Source organism: Elephas maximus, chromosome 5 (assembly GCF_024166365.1).
Source record: "Elephas maximus indicus isolate mEleMax1 chromosome 5, mEleMax1 primary haplotype, whole genome shotgun sequence".
Lineage (NCBI taxonomy): Eukaryota > Metazoa > Chordata > Mammalia > Proboscidea > Elephantidae > Elephas > Elephas maximus.
The window spans coordinates 16,808,566-16,826,897 of NC_064823.1; the positions used below are offsets into that span (position 1 = coordinate 16,808,566).

At 36.3% G+C, this 18,332-nt stretch overlaps 1 protein-coding gene across 1 annotated transcript in view; it reads left to right on the forward strand.

Moving 5' to 3' along the window:
• The window catches only part of SCLT1 (sodium channel and clathrin linker 1), a 225,149-nt gene that overhangs the window by 142,437 nt on the left and 64,380 nt on the right, over positions 1-18,332 (forward strand). Inside the window, exons 12-16 of the mRNA XM_049885324.1 lie at positions 3,286-3,463; positions 6,385-6,483; positions 10,687-10,758; positions 14,913-14,987; positions 16,839-16,984. Of these exons, the coding sequence (XP_049741281.1) occupies positions 3,286-3,463; positions 6,385-6,483; positions 10,687-10,758; positions 14,913-14,987; positions 16,839-16,984 (570 nt within the window). The remainder of the gene's footprint in view (positions 1-3,285; positions 3,464-6,384; positions 6,484-10,686; positions 10,759-14,912; positions 14,988-16,838; positions 16,985-18,332) is intronic.

Genomic DNA, 18,332 nt, shown 5'->3' on the forward strand with positions numbered 1-18,332 from the left:
TTCATCTTCCACCACAAAGGCTTTAATCGAAGGAAGATAGAATGTATAGTGTCATGTATATGAACCATTACACTAAAATATGAGTGAACTGAATTCCATTAAAAGCAAAAGTTTCATATTTTGATTAAAAAACAAAGCCCAGCAACAAGGTATTTACAAACCTCCTTAGAATAATAAATGAACTAAAACAGAGATATCAGGAAATGAAAGCTGAGGACTTGTTTTAATTTTAAAATAAAGATATTAGTGGAGACATTCAGTAACTATAAACAAAAAGAAAGCAAGAATGGCAATATTAACATTAGGCAAAGTAGAGAACAAGATAAAGAGGGACTTTTGAAAAAGATGCAACAGTAATAAGCCTTATTACAGCAAATAATAAGATAGCTAAATATATGAAGCAACAGCCAGAAAATTCAAGGATGATTTAATGAAAATACAGTATGGGTCATCCTTTTGGCCATCTGCGTTGCAACTCCCTTCCACGTTTGGGGACTCTCCCAGGATATAGCTCTTCATGGGAGATCAATCAACCAATTCTGTGAAGTTTTGGGCACATCCCTTGCTACAAAGCTTCAAACCTGGCTTTCCAGCTTTCCCAGTGAGTCTATGAACTAATCAATATTCTTTTCAGTAAACTTTTCAGAGCCCTGGTGACACAGTGGTTAAGAGAGCTACTGCAAACCAAATGGTCGGCCGTTCAAATCCATCAGCCACTCCTTGGAAACCCTATGGGGCAGTTCTACTCTGTCCTAGGGTCTCTATGAGTTGGAATTGACAGCAACGGGTATTTTAAACTCCTTTTCTGGTTAAATTAGGAGTTCCTGGGTGGCTCAAATGGTTAATGTTGGGCTCCTGTCTTGGTCATGTAGTGCTGCTGTAACAGAAATACCACAGGTGGATGGCTTTAACAGAGAGACGTTTGTTTCCTCACAGTAGAGTACGCTAACAGTCCAAATTCAGGGCATCAGCTCCAGGGGAAGGCTTTCGCTCTCTGTCAGCTTTCACTCCAGTGTTCCCCCAGACTAGGAGCTTCTCCACACAGGGACCTTGGGTCCAAAGGAGGCAGTCTGCTCCCATACTGCTTTCTTGGTGGTATGAGATGTCCCCTCCCCCCGCCCACTTACTTCTCTCTTTTATATCTCAACAGATTGCCTAAAGACACAATCCAATCTCGTAGATTGAGTCCTGCCTCACCAACACAACTGCTGCCCATCCCCCTCGTTAACACCATAGAGGCAGGATTTACAACAAATAGGAAAATCACACAATACTGGGAATCATGGCCCAACCAAATTGATACACACATTTTTGGGGGGACATAATTCAATCCATGACAGCTACTAACCAAAAGATTGGTGGTTTCAATCCACCCAGAGGTGCCTCAGAAGAAAGGCCTGGTGATCTGTTTTCAAAAGGTCACAGCCATTGAAAACGCTATGGAGCAGTTCTACTCTGAAATGCATAGGGTCACCATGCGTCGGAATCAGCTAGGCGGCCACTGGTTTGGGTTTGTGTGTGTGTGTGTGTGTGTGTGTGTGTGTGTGTGTGTGTGCGCGCGCTTCAATTAGAGTTGGCTTCTGTTGCGGACAAGTGAGAACCCAGACTAATGTGGTAGGCCTTAACACACTTCGTTCGGAATTGAGCAGATCTTTTGAACAACAACAGCAAAAGATGTTTAAAATGTAGAGGAATTATATAAAAAGTAGGCTAGATTCTCTCATTTCTCAACGCTGCAAGAGCGCGAGGTGTGCTAGGAGCAGGAAAGCCTCCTCCCTGAGCTTCGGTGTTTGTATTTGTATGTGGGTAGGAGAGGGAAGAGAGGACACAGGAAGTATTCTTTCCACCACTTGGAAGAAGTAATGCTTGAAAATAACAAAGAAAAGTATGAAATGCGAGGGAATCAGAACATACCAGGACATGTTATAAAGCCACCGTAATTAAATTAGTATGATTTGGGCATATACTAGACAAATAAATTAGTAGAACATGATATTCCATAAGTAAATTGTGATATTGCATGTTTCGAGTAAGGTGAAAGTTGCGTTTGAATTCATCAGTTCCTCATGGTGCCCATACCGCTAGCTGGTCATCGATCTGGGAGGAAGTTAAATGGAAGTCCTCCTAGGCTACCTTCACAAGTAAATTCCAGGTGGATTAAAAATTTGGCAGTAAAAAAGTAAAGTCATAGCAACCTTTTAAGGAAGGAAATCTAGGAGATTAAATTAACAATATGTGGATGAGGAAAATCATTCTTACAAAGACTGAAATCCCAGAAGCTGTAAAAAAAAAAAAAAAAAAAAAAAGTCAAATTTAGCTGTACTAAAGTAAAAAATTTAACCTTGTAAAGATTCCTTAAAGAGAATCAATATGCAAAAAAAATTTAAAAAAAACATTTGTAGCATGGAGGACAGAGGATTAATATCTTATAATATTCAAAGAGCTCTTGTAAAGGAAGAAGGAAGATAAATAACCCATCAGAAAAATTGACAGAGGATATGAAGAGATTTAAAAGCAAAATTCTCTAACATGGCTAACTTAAGAAAATGTGTTTGACTCTGTAGTAGTCAGGAAAATGCAAATGAACAGAGAAATGACGTTACATACATCTGACTTAGGAAGGAGCTTTTAGGTGTATTGCTTGAAGAGATTTCCACAAGATATTATTGAATAAGAAAAGCAAATGCAGAAAAGGGTGTATACAATGAAATTAATTTTTATAATACAAAAAAAATATCTAAACACCTTCAATGAATAAATGTGAATATATTATGGGCACATACTTACGTGTATATATATGATTATATGAACGTGGAGAAAAATATTCAAAGATATATATTAGTAAGTTAATATGGATTACCTGGATAGATAATAGAAAGAGAGTAGGAAAAGGGGAACCAAGCAAAAAAGGAAAAGAAAAAAAACAGACCACATAAATGTGAAGAACTCATTCCTTAAACATTGTCATGTAAGTAGATAATACAATGTGATATCGTAGAAAGATTAACATAAATAGAATCAGAATATCTAGGTTAGGTCTCAGCCTCGCTGCACGTTAGCCATGTGACTATAATCAACTGCTTAACCTCTCTGAACCTGTTTGTTTTTTTTGAAATACGGATAATGAAACCTACTTGACAGAGCTGTTCTGAGGATCAAATTAGGAAGTATATGTGAAAGTAACTGACTTACTGCCTGGCCTATAATAAATGCTCAGTAAATCTCCTATCTCCCTCCTTCCCTTTGAAAATATTTAACTTTTACAATGTGATTATTAACTTCTAGATTATGTGTGGCGATCCAAGAAGCCAATCAGTTAAGAGCAGAGAAAACACATCTGGAAAAACACAGCAGAGAGTTACAAGCAAAGTGCACTGAATTAGAGAATGACAAATTTGAAGCTATTATAAGAGCCAGAAATAGCATACAACTCTTAGAAGAAGCTAACCTTCAAAAAAATCAGGTAAGAAAGCTAATAAACATGTTTATAAATAATAAAATACTGGACATTCCCCCAATAGTAATAGTAAGCATTAATAGTAAGAGAAAAAAATACCTGCAAAATAACTGTATGAAAATAAAATTGCTGCACTTTCCATTAATAGACATATCATATTCTTGGATGGTAAGACTTAATGTCATAAAATACGATAAAATGTCAAGTAATTCTCTACCAAAAGTAATATGTAAGTAACAGACTTTTCTTATGTCTCCCAATCCCTGAGTAACTAATCTCATCCTTTATAGTCTTATAATTTTAAAAATCAGTTATAACACTTTACTCAGTATCCCCTATATAATATTCAGTTCAGTCAGATGATTCTTATTCATCATTATTTCCTCCTCAGCACCTACATAATTACTAGAGTAGAAGTTTAATTGGCCTGAATTAAATACTCTGTTAAGATTAATTGGCACTTTCTTGTCACAGTTGTTTTTGTTTTTCTTTTTTTTACCTCTCTAACAGTTGCAATCCTATGCTATCATATATTGTTTTTTGTCTTATACCACTTCCATATGAATGGTACATCATTTATTTAAAAAAACTCTTGCCATTGATTGCGACTCGTAGCGACCCTATAGGACAGAGTAGAACTGCCCCATAGGGTTTCCAAGGAGTAGCTGGTGGATTCTAACTGCCAATCTTTTGGTTAGCAGCCAAATGCTTAACCACTGCTCCACCAGGACCTGCCTGTATCATTTCTAGAGACCACAAATTAGACAGATTCATTTTTAACGTTGCTGCCTCCAGTACGTGCCCTGGTGGCACAGTGCTTTAAGCATTCAGCTGCTAACCAAAAGGTCAGTGGTTCAAACCCACCAGCCACTGTGCAGGAGAAAGATGTGGCAGTCTGCCTCTGTAAAGATTACAGCCTTAGAAACCCTTTGGGAAGGTTATACTCTGTCTTTACGAGTCAGAATTGACAGTAGTGGATTTTGTTTGGGTTTGGCCTCCATTATGTAGAGATCATTAAATGATTAATTCATTTAATCAATATTTATTGAATGCATAGTAAACATGGGGATACAAAGAAATGCTTTGTTTTATATAATTTCTTTTTTACACAGTAGAGTGTTTTCCAAGAGAGCTACTAAAAACAGAACAAGCTATAAGTTTGGATATGTAAGAGCTAATAAGAAATGAAAAATAAATAATTATCCAAATCCAAACTGTGGAAAGGTTAAGCTGCTTATCTTGCCTTTCAGGCACTGTTCCCATCTGTGATCTGAATACTGTCACATAGAATGGTTAAGAGGCATACAGTAGTGACAGTATTCTTAGGAATTGTTCTAAACACCTAAGTTAGCTAGAAAAAAATAAGGGCAGAACAGCATTATTTATTTCTAGCCTACAAAGCCTAGCTAAATGATCATGATTAAGATCAAATTACTAAAGATGTGGGGCCCAGTAGACAGAGAGAGAATAGTGACCCTCACTGCTTATCCCCCAAATCTCACCCAAGTCCTGAGTCAACAGACCCTCACAGTGGCTGTCTATGACTACAATATTAAGATCTCTCTGGCTCATTGTTTAATTGCTTGAGAGTTTTCATCTTCAGTTTCTTGTTCAAAGAAGGCAAGGGTTATCCCACCCCTTCATTCAAACATGCAGGAAGCACAGCCTAGCATTCCTTATTCTTGACCCCCCTGGGCTTAGTCTTCTTATGGTGTTCCTTCTTTCCTCATTGTCCCATTCTCCCCACAGAGTTTTACATCCAAACAGCTGTTACCTTTCACTAACTTACTTATTTAAGCATGGGGCAATTTATTAAAAAACAATTTTTAAAAAATAGATGGGCGTGTGTATGGTATCTTTAGAACATAAGGGGATCAGAACAGAGGGCCACTTATTGTGAGGTGATAAAAAAGAGATTCAATCAGACCTAATCAGAGGAGTTCAGAGCTCTGAAAGGTAGCTGGGTTAGAGATATAAATTTAGGTATTGTCAGCATATAAGTGATATTTAAAACCATGAGATTAGATTAAACCACCAAGGGATGGACACAGATAGAGAAGAGGACCAAGAACTGAGCCTTGGGTAGTCCAATATTAAGACAATTGGAGAAGAGAAAGAACCAGCAAGGCAGACTGAACAGGAATGATCAGTGAGGGAAGAGAAAAGCCAACACTGTAGTGTGCTAAAGCCAAAGAAGGAAAGTAAAACAATTAAAAGAAAGTAATCAATTATCTTAAGTGCTGCTAATGGATCAAATAAGATAAATACTGAAAATTGACTCAAATTATCAAATGGAGATCATAGGTGGGGAAAGCCTGACTGGACTGAATGTAAGAGTGGATGGGAGCAAGCGTTAGAGGCGTTTTGTTTCACATATGAGCAAAGAAATGGGGTGTGACCTGGTAACGGAACTAGGACCATGAGAATGTTTTTTTAGTTGAGATATGGAAATGTTTGGAGGGATAGAAGCACATTAAGGAGACAAAGTAGGTGGTATCTGTGGCAATCTGGGGGTGAGGTGGTGAGGGACCTAATTTGAATGATGGCAAATAATAGAAAGGAAAACCCAAGAGATTTTTCCAAAGATATAATACCTTGATTTGAAGACCTGTTTTATATAGGGACTGAGGAGAAAGAAAATTCAGAAGTAATTCTAGGATTTTCTGCTGTCTCTAGAAGAATGATGGAAATACTGGCTTACATGGATACCAAAGAAAATGAGCAAGTTTTTAGTCAGGGCAAAGGCAGGTGAGGAGATTAGGGAAAGTAAATTTCATTTATGAACTAGGCAAGATCTCTAAGTGGAGAGGCCCCAGAAGTTTTGAAGATGTTTACTTTCAGGAAAGTGATTAATGGATAGGCTTTTATCCATTTATTATGTTATAATGAAGTGATCGGTAATAACTAGAGGTGATTGTTTTCTGAAGGCCCTGCTTGAAGAGAAGCAAAAAGAAGAAGATATAGAGAAAATGAAAGAAACAGTTTCTCGGCTTGTACAAGACGCTGCCGTAAGAACCAGGAAAGAAGTAAGGGGTTTTTAATTACATTTAAGACTTAAATCACAACTCAAGACTAAATACTACCTAAGTTTTTGCTTAATAAAAAACCTAGCTAATTACCCATCAGCTAAGCCCTGGTGGTGAAGTGGTTAAGTGCTTGGCTGCTAGCCATAAGGTTGGTGGTTGGAACCTACCAGCTGCTCTGCAGGGGAACAATGCGGCAGTCTGCTTCTGTAAAGATTTATAGTCTTGGAAATCCTATGGGGGCAGTTCTACTCTGTCCAATAGGGTCATTATGAGTCAGATCCAACTCGATGGTGAAAGTATTTCTTGGTAATTGCATTGATTGTGATATATTTCAAGTAAAAAGCATCTCAGGATAGTAGGGGAGAGGGGAGAGGGATTTAAGCTAGGAATATAGTGAAGACTAACACAGCTGAAGTAGAATTTTAAAAAGAAGCTCAAAAATAAACTTAAAGTGCATAATAGGCAAGAGAAGAAAACCTACTGTTGTTTGCAGTTTCTTAGAGCATCTCAGGACCAACAAGATCTGGTTTAACCTATTATTGATTGGTTAAGAAACTGAAATCCCTGTGAGGTTCTACACTCATGGGTAGAACTATACTGACCCTAGCATTGTTTCAGTTGCATCATGATGCTCCTGCACAATTTGTGAATTGTGTTGTTGACGGTTTTATTATCAAGACTAAATCTCATGTTTGCATTTTCTCCCAGTGTGGATATGAACCAATTCGTAAGTGGTGTGGTAAAGTTTGATGGTGTGAAGTAAGATTAGAAGGAAGGAACCACAAAAACCCATCTTAAAAATGAGAAAATGAAATGCAGAGAAGTTAAGTAGCTTGCTTAGGATTCCATCTCTAGGAGGTGGCAGAGCTGGGGTGCAAACACAAGTCTCTTGATTCTAGAGCTCTGCTCTCAATGAGAAATTGTTTGCCTTTAGTTACGTATTATTTTCAATTTCAGAATTTTCAAATCTATAAAAGGGTTCAAATAGCTGTGCAATGAACACCCATTTACCCCTCACCCAGATAATTCTTAATGTCTTGCCACATCCATTTCATCTCTGTATAAGTACACACACTTCCCTTTGTCGATCATTCAAATGTAGGCTACAGGCATCATGATACTTTACTCTTAAGTACCTCAGTATCTGATTCCCCAGAAAAAGGACATTTTCCTACACAACCACACTACTATTACCATACCTTAAAGAAAAAAAAAAAAATCAACATTACTTCAAATATAATTCACACTCAAATTCCTCCGAATTTCTTTGAAATATTCTTCATGGCTTATTTTTTTGTTTTGTTTTGTGTTAAATCCTTGATCCAGTCAAAGTTCATGAGTCGTGTTTGGCTGCTCTACCAGTTTAGCTTCATCCCTTGCCTTCCTCTGTGTTTGACATAGAATCCTTTGCAGAGTCCAGGCCAATTGTCCTGCAGAACATTGCACATTCTGGATTCATGTGCCGGTTTCTTTATGATTAGATTCAGGTCGTTTCTGGCAAGACGACGATGTGTACCAACCATTTCTTATATCAGGAAGCTATAATGTCAAGGTGTGTTCCTACCGGCGATGCTAAACTTGACCGGATGGTTAAGGTGGTACCACCACATCTCTACACTGTATACTTAATCAGTAATTGAAAGAGATACTTTAAGACCATGAGGGGATCCATTTCTACCCAAATCTTTCATCTAGTGGTTTTAGCATCCACTGATGATCTTTGCCTAAAGTAAATATTATATGGGAGGTTTGAAAATGATTTTCTTCTATCATTCCTTCTGTACATTTTTTAGCTGTCATTTTTCTATAAAGAAGAGCTACCCCCTCTTTTTTTAATATCACCTGTATAATTTTTATAAGTTATAATCCATTACCATCACTGTCTTTTTCTATTCTCACATTGGCTCTCTAGCTTTCTTGCATAAATATGTTCCTGTCTCACATAATTTTTTTTCCCCATAGAACGTAGGTTTACACAGTGCTTAACAGATAATGACCCTAGAAAATTCCTTATGACCTTTGAAGCATAGAGGTTCAGTGTCAGTACAATATTTTTACACAAATGCGCCTTCTGTGCTTGTTTGCCGGTTGCACCCTCCTCTCATGAGGTATTTTCGTAAGCATGCTGTGCTAATTTTTTTTTACAGCAACATGTGGAAGAGGGTTGGCATGAGAAAGCTGCCTCACCTGTGAGGATGGGGGGGAAGGGTGCAGCCAGCAAACAAATGTAAAAGGCATGCGTTATTTGCATAAAAACAAGGTAGTGTTATGTAGTCTTTTTTAAAGTATGAATAGTTTAATTCACTTTATTAGCATTACTGAAAATATTTGAAAATACATACCTTGCTAACTTTGGTGAAGGGTAAGACAGTACACAATACCGGGGAAGCCAGCACGACATGTACAAGGCAAGGTCATGGAAGCTCCATAGACACGACCAGACTCCCTGAGGGACCAAATTACTGGGCTGAAGGCTGTGAGGACCCTGGTCTCAGGAAGAATCTAGCTCAACTGGCATAATATAGTTTATAAAGAAGAAGTTCTACATTCTACTTTGGTGAGTAGCATCTAGAGTTTTAAAAGCTTGTGAGCCGCTGTCTAAGATATTCACTGGTCTCACCCCATCAGGAGCAAGAGAGAATGAAGAAAGCCAAAGACACAAAGGAAAGATTAGGCAAAATGACTATTGGACCACAACTGCCACAGCCTTCACCAGACTGAGTCCACCACAGCTAGATTGTGCCCGGCTACCACTACCGACTGCTCTGACAGGGATCACGATAGAAGGTCCTGGACAGAGCTGAAGAAAAATTTAGAACAAAATTCTAACTCACAAAAAAGACCAGACTTACTGACCTGACAGAGACTGGAGACACCTTGAGAGTATGGCCCCCAGACACATATTTAGCTCAGTAATGAAGTCACTCCGGAGGTCCACCCTTCAGCCAAAGCTTAGACAGGCCCGTAAAACAAAATGAGACTAAAGGAGTATACCAACCCAGGGACAAGGACAAGAAGGCAGAGGGGGACAAGAAAGCTGGTAATAGGGAACCCAAGGTCGAGAAGGGAGAGCTTTGACATGTCGTAGGGTTGCTAAGCATGTCATAAAACTGTATGTGTACTGACTGTTTAATGAGAAGCTAGTTTGCTCTGTAAACCTTCATCTAAAGGACAATAATAAGAAGAAAATATATACCTTACTATGATCATAACCACTTAGTTTGCTGATATACCATCAGTGTCAATATTCCTACTGTCTTTTTTAAAAGCATGAATAATTATTAGAAAAAACTATTGTCCTAGGAGCAATCTGATGAAATGGTGACTAATTCTTCAAAATACTCCATTTGCACATAAATTGCACTGATTCTAGCAGATATTTAAATGTTAATTTAAGTAAAGGTTTTTCGTAACAATAGAATATGATGTGCAATATTAAAAAATGTGCTATTTATAAGTGTCTTAAAAGTTGTTAATTACATTTATACTGTGTAATTTTGTTTTTCTCTTTGCTTGCTCTGTGGAAGCAGTATTAAGTGTGGTTAAGGGCATCCTTGAGGTCACACCCACTTTCACACTTATAATAAGACTTTTTTTTTCTTTTGTTACACTCATTCTCTTACGAGTGTACAGTGGGTTTTTCTAGGGACTACATGATAGGCAGTAACAACAGATTGAACGCAGAGGCAGATGTGAGAATCCAGCTGTCTTCTATTGAGTCAGACATTAAATAGATTGGCAAAAATACAAAATAATTCTACTCTTTTCATAAAATGTTTTAGTTCTGCAAATTATATTTTTCATAAAAATGTTATTTGTGTTAACATGTAATGAGTTTATTATTGTTTTATAAAAGGATAAATAAGTAAATGTTATAGACTTTCTCATTTTTCATTTCTAATATAGTAAATATTGATAGAAAGAACCCATTATGAACAAAGCCTTGTTTTTTTAGTGTATAAAAGCACCCTGAGGCCAAAATGTTTGAGAATTACTATCCTTTTACATACAACATCTCACTCGCTCTTCTTCCATTCTCATGACAAATTCCTGGCTATTTATGTCTGCTTATTTGTCTTTTATGCCCTAAAAGCTACAATTCTTTTTTTTTTTTTTAATCAGAATTACTACCCTAATGTTTTTATCAGATATAAATCATTTTCATTCTGGGCCTAAATAATTTGTAAATATTTTAATTTACAGGTTGCAAACACAAGAAAACAATATAATGTACAGATTTCTCGATTAACAGAAGAACTTTCAGCCCTTCAGATGGTATGTTAGAAGACTGTTAATATTTCCTTGTAAATATTGCTTATTTTAAAGGCCAAGGTACATATTATTGGGCACTCATTCATTCAGAAGATATTTTTTAAGCCAGAACTTAGGCTAGATGCTAGAAAAGGATTGAAAATTGAAATAGGCATGTTTCCTGCAGTCATGGAGCTTATGGTCAAGTGGGAAAGGAAGATGGCACTTAACCACATTTTATTATGATTACTTGTCTTTGTCAGAGAAAACATAGGATCCTGTAGACACACCCAGCCATAGCTGCGAGATTCATCTGGATGATGAGAGAAAGAGAGTATATATGGCACTGGGAAGGAAGGAAAACAGGAAAGCTTCCCAAAAGAAATGAGTACTAAAGGATGAGTAGGCAGAAAAGGAAGAGGACTAGAGGCAGGATCAGAATATAAATTTAACATGAACATTTGGTGAAATGGAATAATAACCTTGCTTACAAGAGAAGAAAACTACAATGTCTAGGGATTGGGAAGATATTTTACAGCTTCACAAACCTCACCTTCTCTGAAACTCTACATTGCTTTTAATCTCTGAGCAATTTAGCAATGAATTATGTCTTAAATAGATATTATATATTAGTTTACGTTCGTCTCGCTCTCTCTCTTCTATGTGAAAATCTTATCTCTCCAAAGAGATTGCAAGCCCCTCAGAGTAGAAGGGTCTTAGGCCTTCCTTCATTTTCTCCATTGCCTACTATGGCATTTTACACAGTATATTTTTTAGTAAATATTTATCGACTGATATTTGATATTTGAGCATTTCTAAAAGAAGGATCACGTCTTTCCACATTCTACAAACTCTGTAATGTATATGATGGACTGTAATAATAGTGTATGCCTGCGAAGTGTATAGAACAAGGAACAGTGTTGCTTTCTACTTGTGTAATTTTTTTTTTAATGTCATTTGGTTTAATGATGTAGGAACATTAAGTTAAATGAATGGAATGCAGTGTGGCCAGTTAGTCATGGCTAATTCCTGTTGTTTTTCTGTTTTGCTTCCTCATCTGTCACCTTACTGTTTTACTTGTTTTCCTTCATGGGCTGATTAGTTACCAAAAGATTCAGATCTTTGTAGAAGAAAAGGAGTAGCAGGGTCCTACCCCAGTCCAGGATCAGTGAATGAATTGTAAACTCTTGAAGGACAAGAACATTTTTTCTATTTTCCCAAAGGGATGTGGACTGGTTAAGCACCTGCAGGGCTTTTTAAAGTAATCGCCTACCATGTAACAACAGAGCTACAGATGCTCACTTTAGAGTAAAAAGTTGTGACAATTTCAGATTATTGCAAAAGCTGTTTTTTATGCTTTATAGTAAAACAATTCTACTTTATGGCTAGCTGGTTTTTCCAAAGATATAAAATATTATCTGATGTCGTATTTTATATTCTGTGGGGGAAACTCTACTGTCTGATTGAAAAGTATTTGAAATATTAAGTATATTTAAAAATATATATTCAAAGGAAGTCATGCTAAGCTACTTTAAAAAGCAGATTTTCTCAGAAAACCCAGCTGAGAGTTTGTGAGAGTCATAGTAGCCTAATGCCTGACTATTGTTTTTCTATTACTAAGTACCAATTTTACCATCTATGCTATAAAGGTGAAGTCTGGGAGATAAGTTAAGCATACTTTTAACCAACTCAAAATTCAGTTATGCTTGCAGGGAAGAGAAAAACATATATTTTAGGTTAGTGTGCAGATGTTTTTTGATTAAGTTTAAGAAAGGGCCAGAGTCAGTGTTATCACCAGCCACATTTCCCTTTGGAGAACAACACGCACCTAACAGCCTTTATTTTCTCCAAGCAAGTATACTTTTTCTTGAGAGTCTTCAAGATTTTAATTCTGCTAAGTTGCAGATAATTCTGTGAACTTTTATAGCAATCGAGGAAAAAGATTCATTATAAAATACCCACATATAAAACGAAACTTACGTTATGCTCTTTTCTTTGCTCCATGAATTTTTTAGAAATCTGTTTTTGAATTTCCAAAAATATGGGGATTTATGCGTTTTTCTGATCAATTGATTTTTAGTCTGGTTACATAGTGGTCACAGAACATAATCTATATGATATTGATTCTTACTGTTTATTGAGACATCGTTTGTGGTATGCTTTGGTGTGATTTTGTAAATATTCCATGAGTACTTGAAAAAAAAAATCATTGATTATTTTGTCACATTTCCTGAAAGATAGGGAATATTGATGGTTATTAATGTAGCCAATATCAGTGAAAACCTTTTAAGAGTAACATTTAATGTTTGCTTTAATTTCTAATTTCTAATAGTGAATATGTTATCGCTGTTAGATTCCATCCAGTTGATTTTCAACTCATAGCAACCCCATGTGACAGAGTAGAACTACCCCATAGGGTTTTCTAGGCTGTAATCTTTATGGGAACAGAACACCAGGTTTTTCTCCCGAGGAGTGGCTAGGTGGGTTTTAACTGCCAACCTTTTGGCCATTGTACCTCTTCTCTGGAAAAGTTTCAGCTTTTCTGTTTCATTTTAGGTTTGTTACCTCGGGTTAACCAAATATTCTCTCAAGTGTCATCGTTTGGCAGTGAAATCGTGGATTGGGTGAAGAGGGATAGATAATACACCTATAACATGACTTTCTTTATACCCTACTAGCTGGACCCAGGAATGGATCCAACTTTGTTATTAGCATCTACATTAAAAATCACGAGAGGAGTTACAAACAAAGGAGAAGTACAGATTGCGCACCATAAAGCTACTTTGTCATAATTAGCAACTTACTATATGAAAATATATGGAACATTTAAGATGCATTCCTTATACTCACTAAGAATATTGTTAATAAAAGATCCAAAAACCCAGTGCCGTCTGGTCAATTCCTAGTCATAGCAATCCCATAGGACAGAGTAGAACTGCCCCATAGAGTTTCCAAGGAGCTCCTGGCGGATTCGAACTGCCGACCCTTTGGTTAGCAGACGTAGCACTTAACCACTACACCACCAGGGTTTCCTTAATAAAAGATAATAAATGTAAATTATTTTTGGCAAAGAGTTAAAGATCATTATAATCTGAGGTGATTAATTTGGGGTCCTAATTTGGAAGCTTATCCTAAAATTAACACAGTGAAATATGCTACTTCTATAAAATAAAGTTATGGTAAAGATAATTGAATATCATGGCACTCAGCTACTAATCAAAAGGTTGGTGGTTCGAACCCACCTAACAGCTTCATGGAAGAAAAACTTGGCGATCTGCTTCCTAAAGATTACAGCAAAAAAAACCCTTTGGGACAGTTTTACTCTGTCACATGGGGTCGCTATGACTCGGAGTCGACAGCACCCAACAGCAACAGCAGTAGCAGTAGCAGCAGTAGTAGTAGTATGCCGTCAGCAATACAAATTCGTCCAAAGCGTGATTCACAATTAGTAGAAAATCGCCATATTCATTCTCTGGCTATTAAAAAAACTACAAAAATAATAATGGTGAAGAAACAATAATTATAATTATTTTTACTTTTTACTCTCATTAGTAAAATATTAAGTTTTATTAATTGATACACTTGCTGAATTTTCTGATTAAAACCTTTTGGGAAGAAATGTTTTATGTTCATGCTTATAAAACATTTTTAGTAGTAGTTCCATTGGCTGTTTGTAAGTTTTGCAAAGAACTGATTAAATGGGTTTGTATTTTTATATCCATGTGCCTTTCAGGCCACAGGTTATCTATTAGGGTATTGTTTGTACCTCTGTCCAGCTCTATGTTTCCTTTTCAATATGTGGTAAAAGTATATGAAAAGAAAATTGTAGTGTGACAATGTGTTGCCATCAATTCTGTAACTAAGGGGTCCTATTTATTTATTTTTTTCTCTCTGGATTCCCCTAACCTCTATCACCCACCTAGTCTGTTAACTTTAGAATTCCTCTGTATTCTATAGCTGGAGGCAATTTCTGAAATCCTGGAATATATAACTCTTTGAGGATTGAGCTTTTTTTTTTTTAAATCCACATGGCCTTCCTGTATTGATAAAGTAACTGTGGTATTCCCCGTATGAACAAGCAATTTTTTCCTCCATTTTTTCTTATTTTTTTAAGGTTTTATCATACATATTTATTTACAATCATACATATTTATTTACAATATGTCTTGAATTTATAGGAGTGTGCCGAAAAACAAGGCCAAATTGAACGAGCTATTAGGGAGAAAAAAGCTGTGGAAGAAGAGCTAGAAAAGGTAAAAAGAAAAAGGAAAAAAATAACTACCTAAAACACAACTGCAAATATTCAACATTACTGTCTGCTTCCATCACACTATCTACTAGCAGCCCCTTTATTTATGAGTATTCTCTTGGTGAGTGTTTTCCATTTTTTGGACTATATTCAGAGTCTGCATTTTAATACTGGTATTGCCTGCATACATTTCTCTCCAGGCATGACCACATTCTTTGAACTTTGTACTTAAAGGTTATAAATTTTACGAAGTTTCTGTGTTCTTTGCTTCAACCTCATTGCAATAGTAAATTTCATTTTGCCTTTCTTTATTGGAATTTTATGCAACTCTTAGTGAGTTTAGGCCACCTATAAATATTAAAAAAAAAAAAAATACAAGTATATAAAACCAGAAAATTATAATATTGTGATTTTACCTTTAAAGTATAAATTTTTATTTCACATTTGAGAAAAAATGTTGTCCAAGGTCTGTAGTTTAGAATTTGTTGTTTACATACTTTTTCTTTTACAGGGAATGAGTCCACTCTTTTAAGTGCCTTGGAAAAAAGAAATGAGGAATAAATTTGATGAGTACTTAATGTGTTTTAGGCACTGTATTGGGAACTTTCACAGAGGTTAATGTTAAAAAATAGTAGATAGTAGAGTCAGAATTCAGTTTTCAAAGAAGAGCTATGTAGCATAAAAATGATGTGATATATCTATATTATTGACGTGGAAAAATCATAACGACACTAGTTAGTAAAAGAAGAATTTACAAAACAGAACATAATGTAGTCACATTTATGGAAAAAAAATGTTTACATGCTGTGGTCAAGGTAGGACCTCTGTGGTCACCACCATCCTGCGAGGTGGATCCCTTCTGAGTCTCCATTGCTTATGCCAGATAGGTGCCATTTAGGTTGCCACCTTCTATACATCAGGGTTTGCAGGTGAATTTTGTAATATTACGTGGCATAAGTGAAGGAATAGACTTTATTGAGCAAATGAAAAACTTAGACTGCTAAAGACTGAAGGTGAAAAGAAGGCACAGAAGGCACAGATCCCTGCTATCCCATCGTCAGGCAGACAAGCTTGCTGAGATCAAAGCACTGCTGGGACCTCAGCAGTGGAACATTGACATGCTCACAGTTACCTTTTTATAATGCGAGAGCAACAAAGCAGCCTTGTTGGAGGTGCAAGACACAGGTTACTTGGAAGGGCAGTCTGGTTGTTGGAGGGTAGCTGAAGATAGGATTTGTCTGAAAATTTGCCTAGCCCCTGGAAAACTTGGGCCCCTTGGCATGTTACAGCCCCTGTGCCGTGGGAGGAAGTGTAGTCTCACGGGAAGCTGAGGTTGGGTATAAGCTCTCCTGCTGGTGAAGGTCCTCCCAGTCCAGCTAGATTGTCGCCCAGGTAACCTAGAGTGAGATTCTGCAGTCACTTGCACATAGTTCACATCACACCATAGAATGTGTTTGTATTTTTAAATATTGCTGTAGAGAATTGTCTGGAGGGTATTCATCAAAGGATCAACAGTGGTTATCTCTAAGTGGTAACATTTGGAGTATTTTTTTTTTTTTTATTTCAGCCGTTTTATATTTTTGTATTATTTGAATAGCTTACCACAAGCTTGAATAATTTCAAAAACTAAGATATTATTTTATCTGTCAGTGTTCAGCATTTCAAATGTGAAGCAACCAAAAATAATTACTGATACATTTTAAGTATGTTACGGTGAAAATAGATGAAAGCAAGATCATGGTAGTTGTTATTCAATGGTTTTTATTACGCATCATTTCTTTTTGTTTCTGAATTATATAATTTCTTAGGGAAATTTCCTTCTGTAAGATAATACACATATAAGCCTCTTCTGTAGATTTACCGTGAGGGCAGAGGAAATGAAAGTGATTACAGAAAACTGGAAGAAATGCACCAAAGATGCCTGACTTCAGAGCGTTCAAAAGATGACCTTCAGCTAAGACTTAAAACAGCAGAAAATAGAATCAAACAACTTGAAATAACGTAAGTTTTTCTTTTGGGTTTTCTGTGATAACCTTTCCCTACATATACAGGATTTTCATCCCATTGTGAATTCTCATATGTGCCTTAAGATGAAGTCACTTCATTCAAAGGGTTTCTCTTCCAGCTTCAGGGATGCTAGAAGTGCCATGTTTCCTAAGTCTCCTGTAATCTATAGGTATCCCACCTTTTCTCTATTTTTTCTTGTAAATTACTTGTTAAAAAAACTGGGTTATTTGTATTGTAGTATTTCCATGTATATTCATGTATATGATATCATTTAACTTGTTTCTCTGTCTGCCGTAGTTCCCAAAAACTAATAATTAGATCAAGAGGCTTGACTGATTCAGCTCTCAATTTTTATAAGAATTGTTTGTAGACAGCAGTGTTTGGACTTCTAACAGGAGGCATGTAAAGTGTGGTGGTTTCTCCTTTCTGCTCTTTGCATCAGTTAATCATCATCGCTTAGGTCCATCATTTCATTAAAAACTTTGTATCAATTCTTAGGTAGAAGAACAGAGCTACAATATAGGAATAAAGGATTTAATGTAGGAATTAGAACTGACAAGGACAGAGGTAGAGGATTAGAGAAGCAGTTACTAACCGTGGAAGCATTGGCAGATGTGGGCACATCAGAGGTTGCAGGAAAACTCAAGAAGGCATGAGTGTTATGTTGCTGAAGTAGGACCATAAAGGAATGGATCATGGTGGTAAAAACTGGTACCATGTGGGAGTTATTTAAGAATTTCTCTGCTTCCAAGACATATTCAACCAGTAGTTTTCTTAAAACATCACAATATTAGTACGATTTTTGTACTCCCTGTGATATCTTTTGATCAGGAAACATATTCCCACTGATACCTACTGACCAAGCAATATTCACAATGATTAATTATCTGAGATTGAAAAGATAGAAATTTTAGAATAAAAATTAGCAGTATATTGAAGCAACACACGTTGTTTAGAGGTAATCTTACCTAATAAGCTGTTGTTCAGAAAGTTCAAAAAACATGACCTATTTAACCACTGATAAGACAACTAGAAGTTTATAAAATCCATTTCTAAGGCATGTAGCAAGAAAATCAGAAAGTAGATCCTATCAATACAATTTAGTAACATAGTCAACTATTGTGTTTTCCTATGGAATTTATTGGTGGTGTAAAGGAGCTTCGATATTATCTCCTTGGTGTTCTTTATATCAGCTTCAGTTTGTCCCCTTGAAGTCCTCCTTACACAGTGATTCTCAATGTTAGTAAAATTTGAATGTTTCACATTGATTTTCTAGGTAAGTGATAAGCAGTTCAAGTTACCTATTGTTATTTAAGATTGTTAAATTGAGTATATTTGCGTA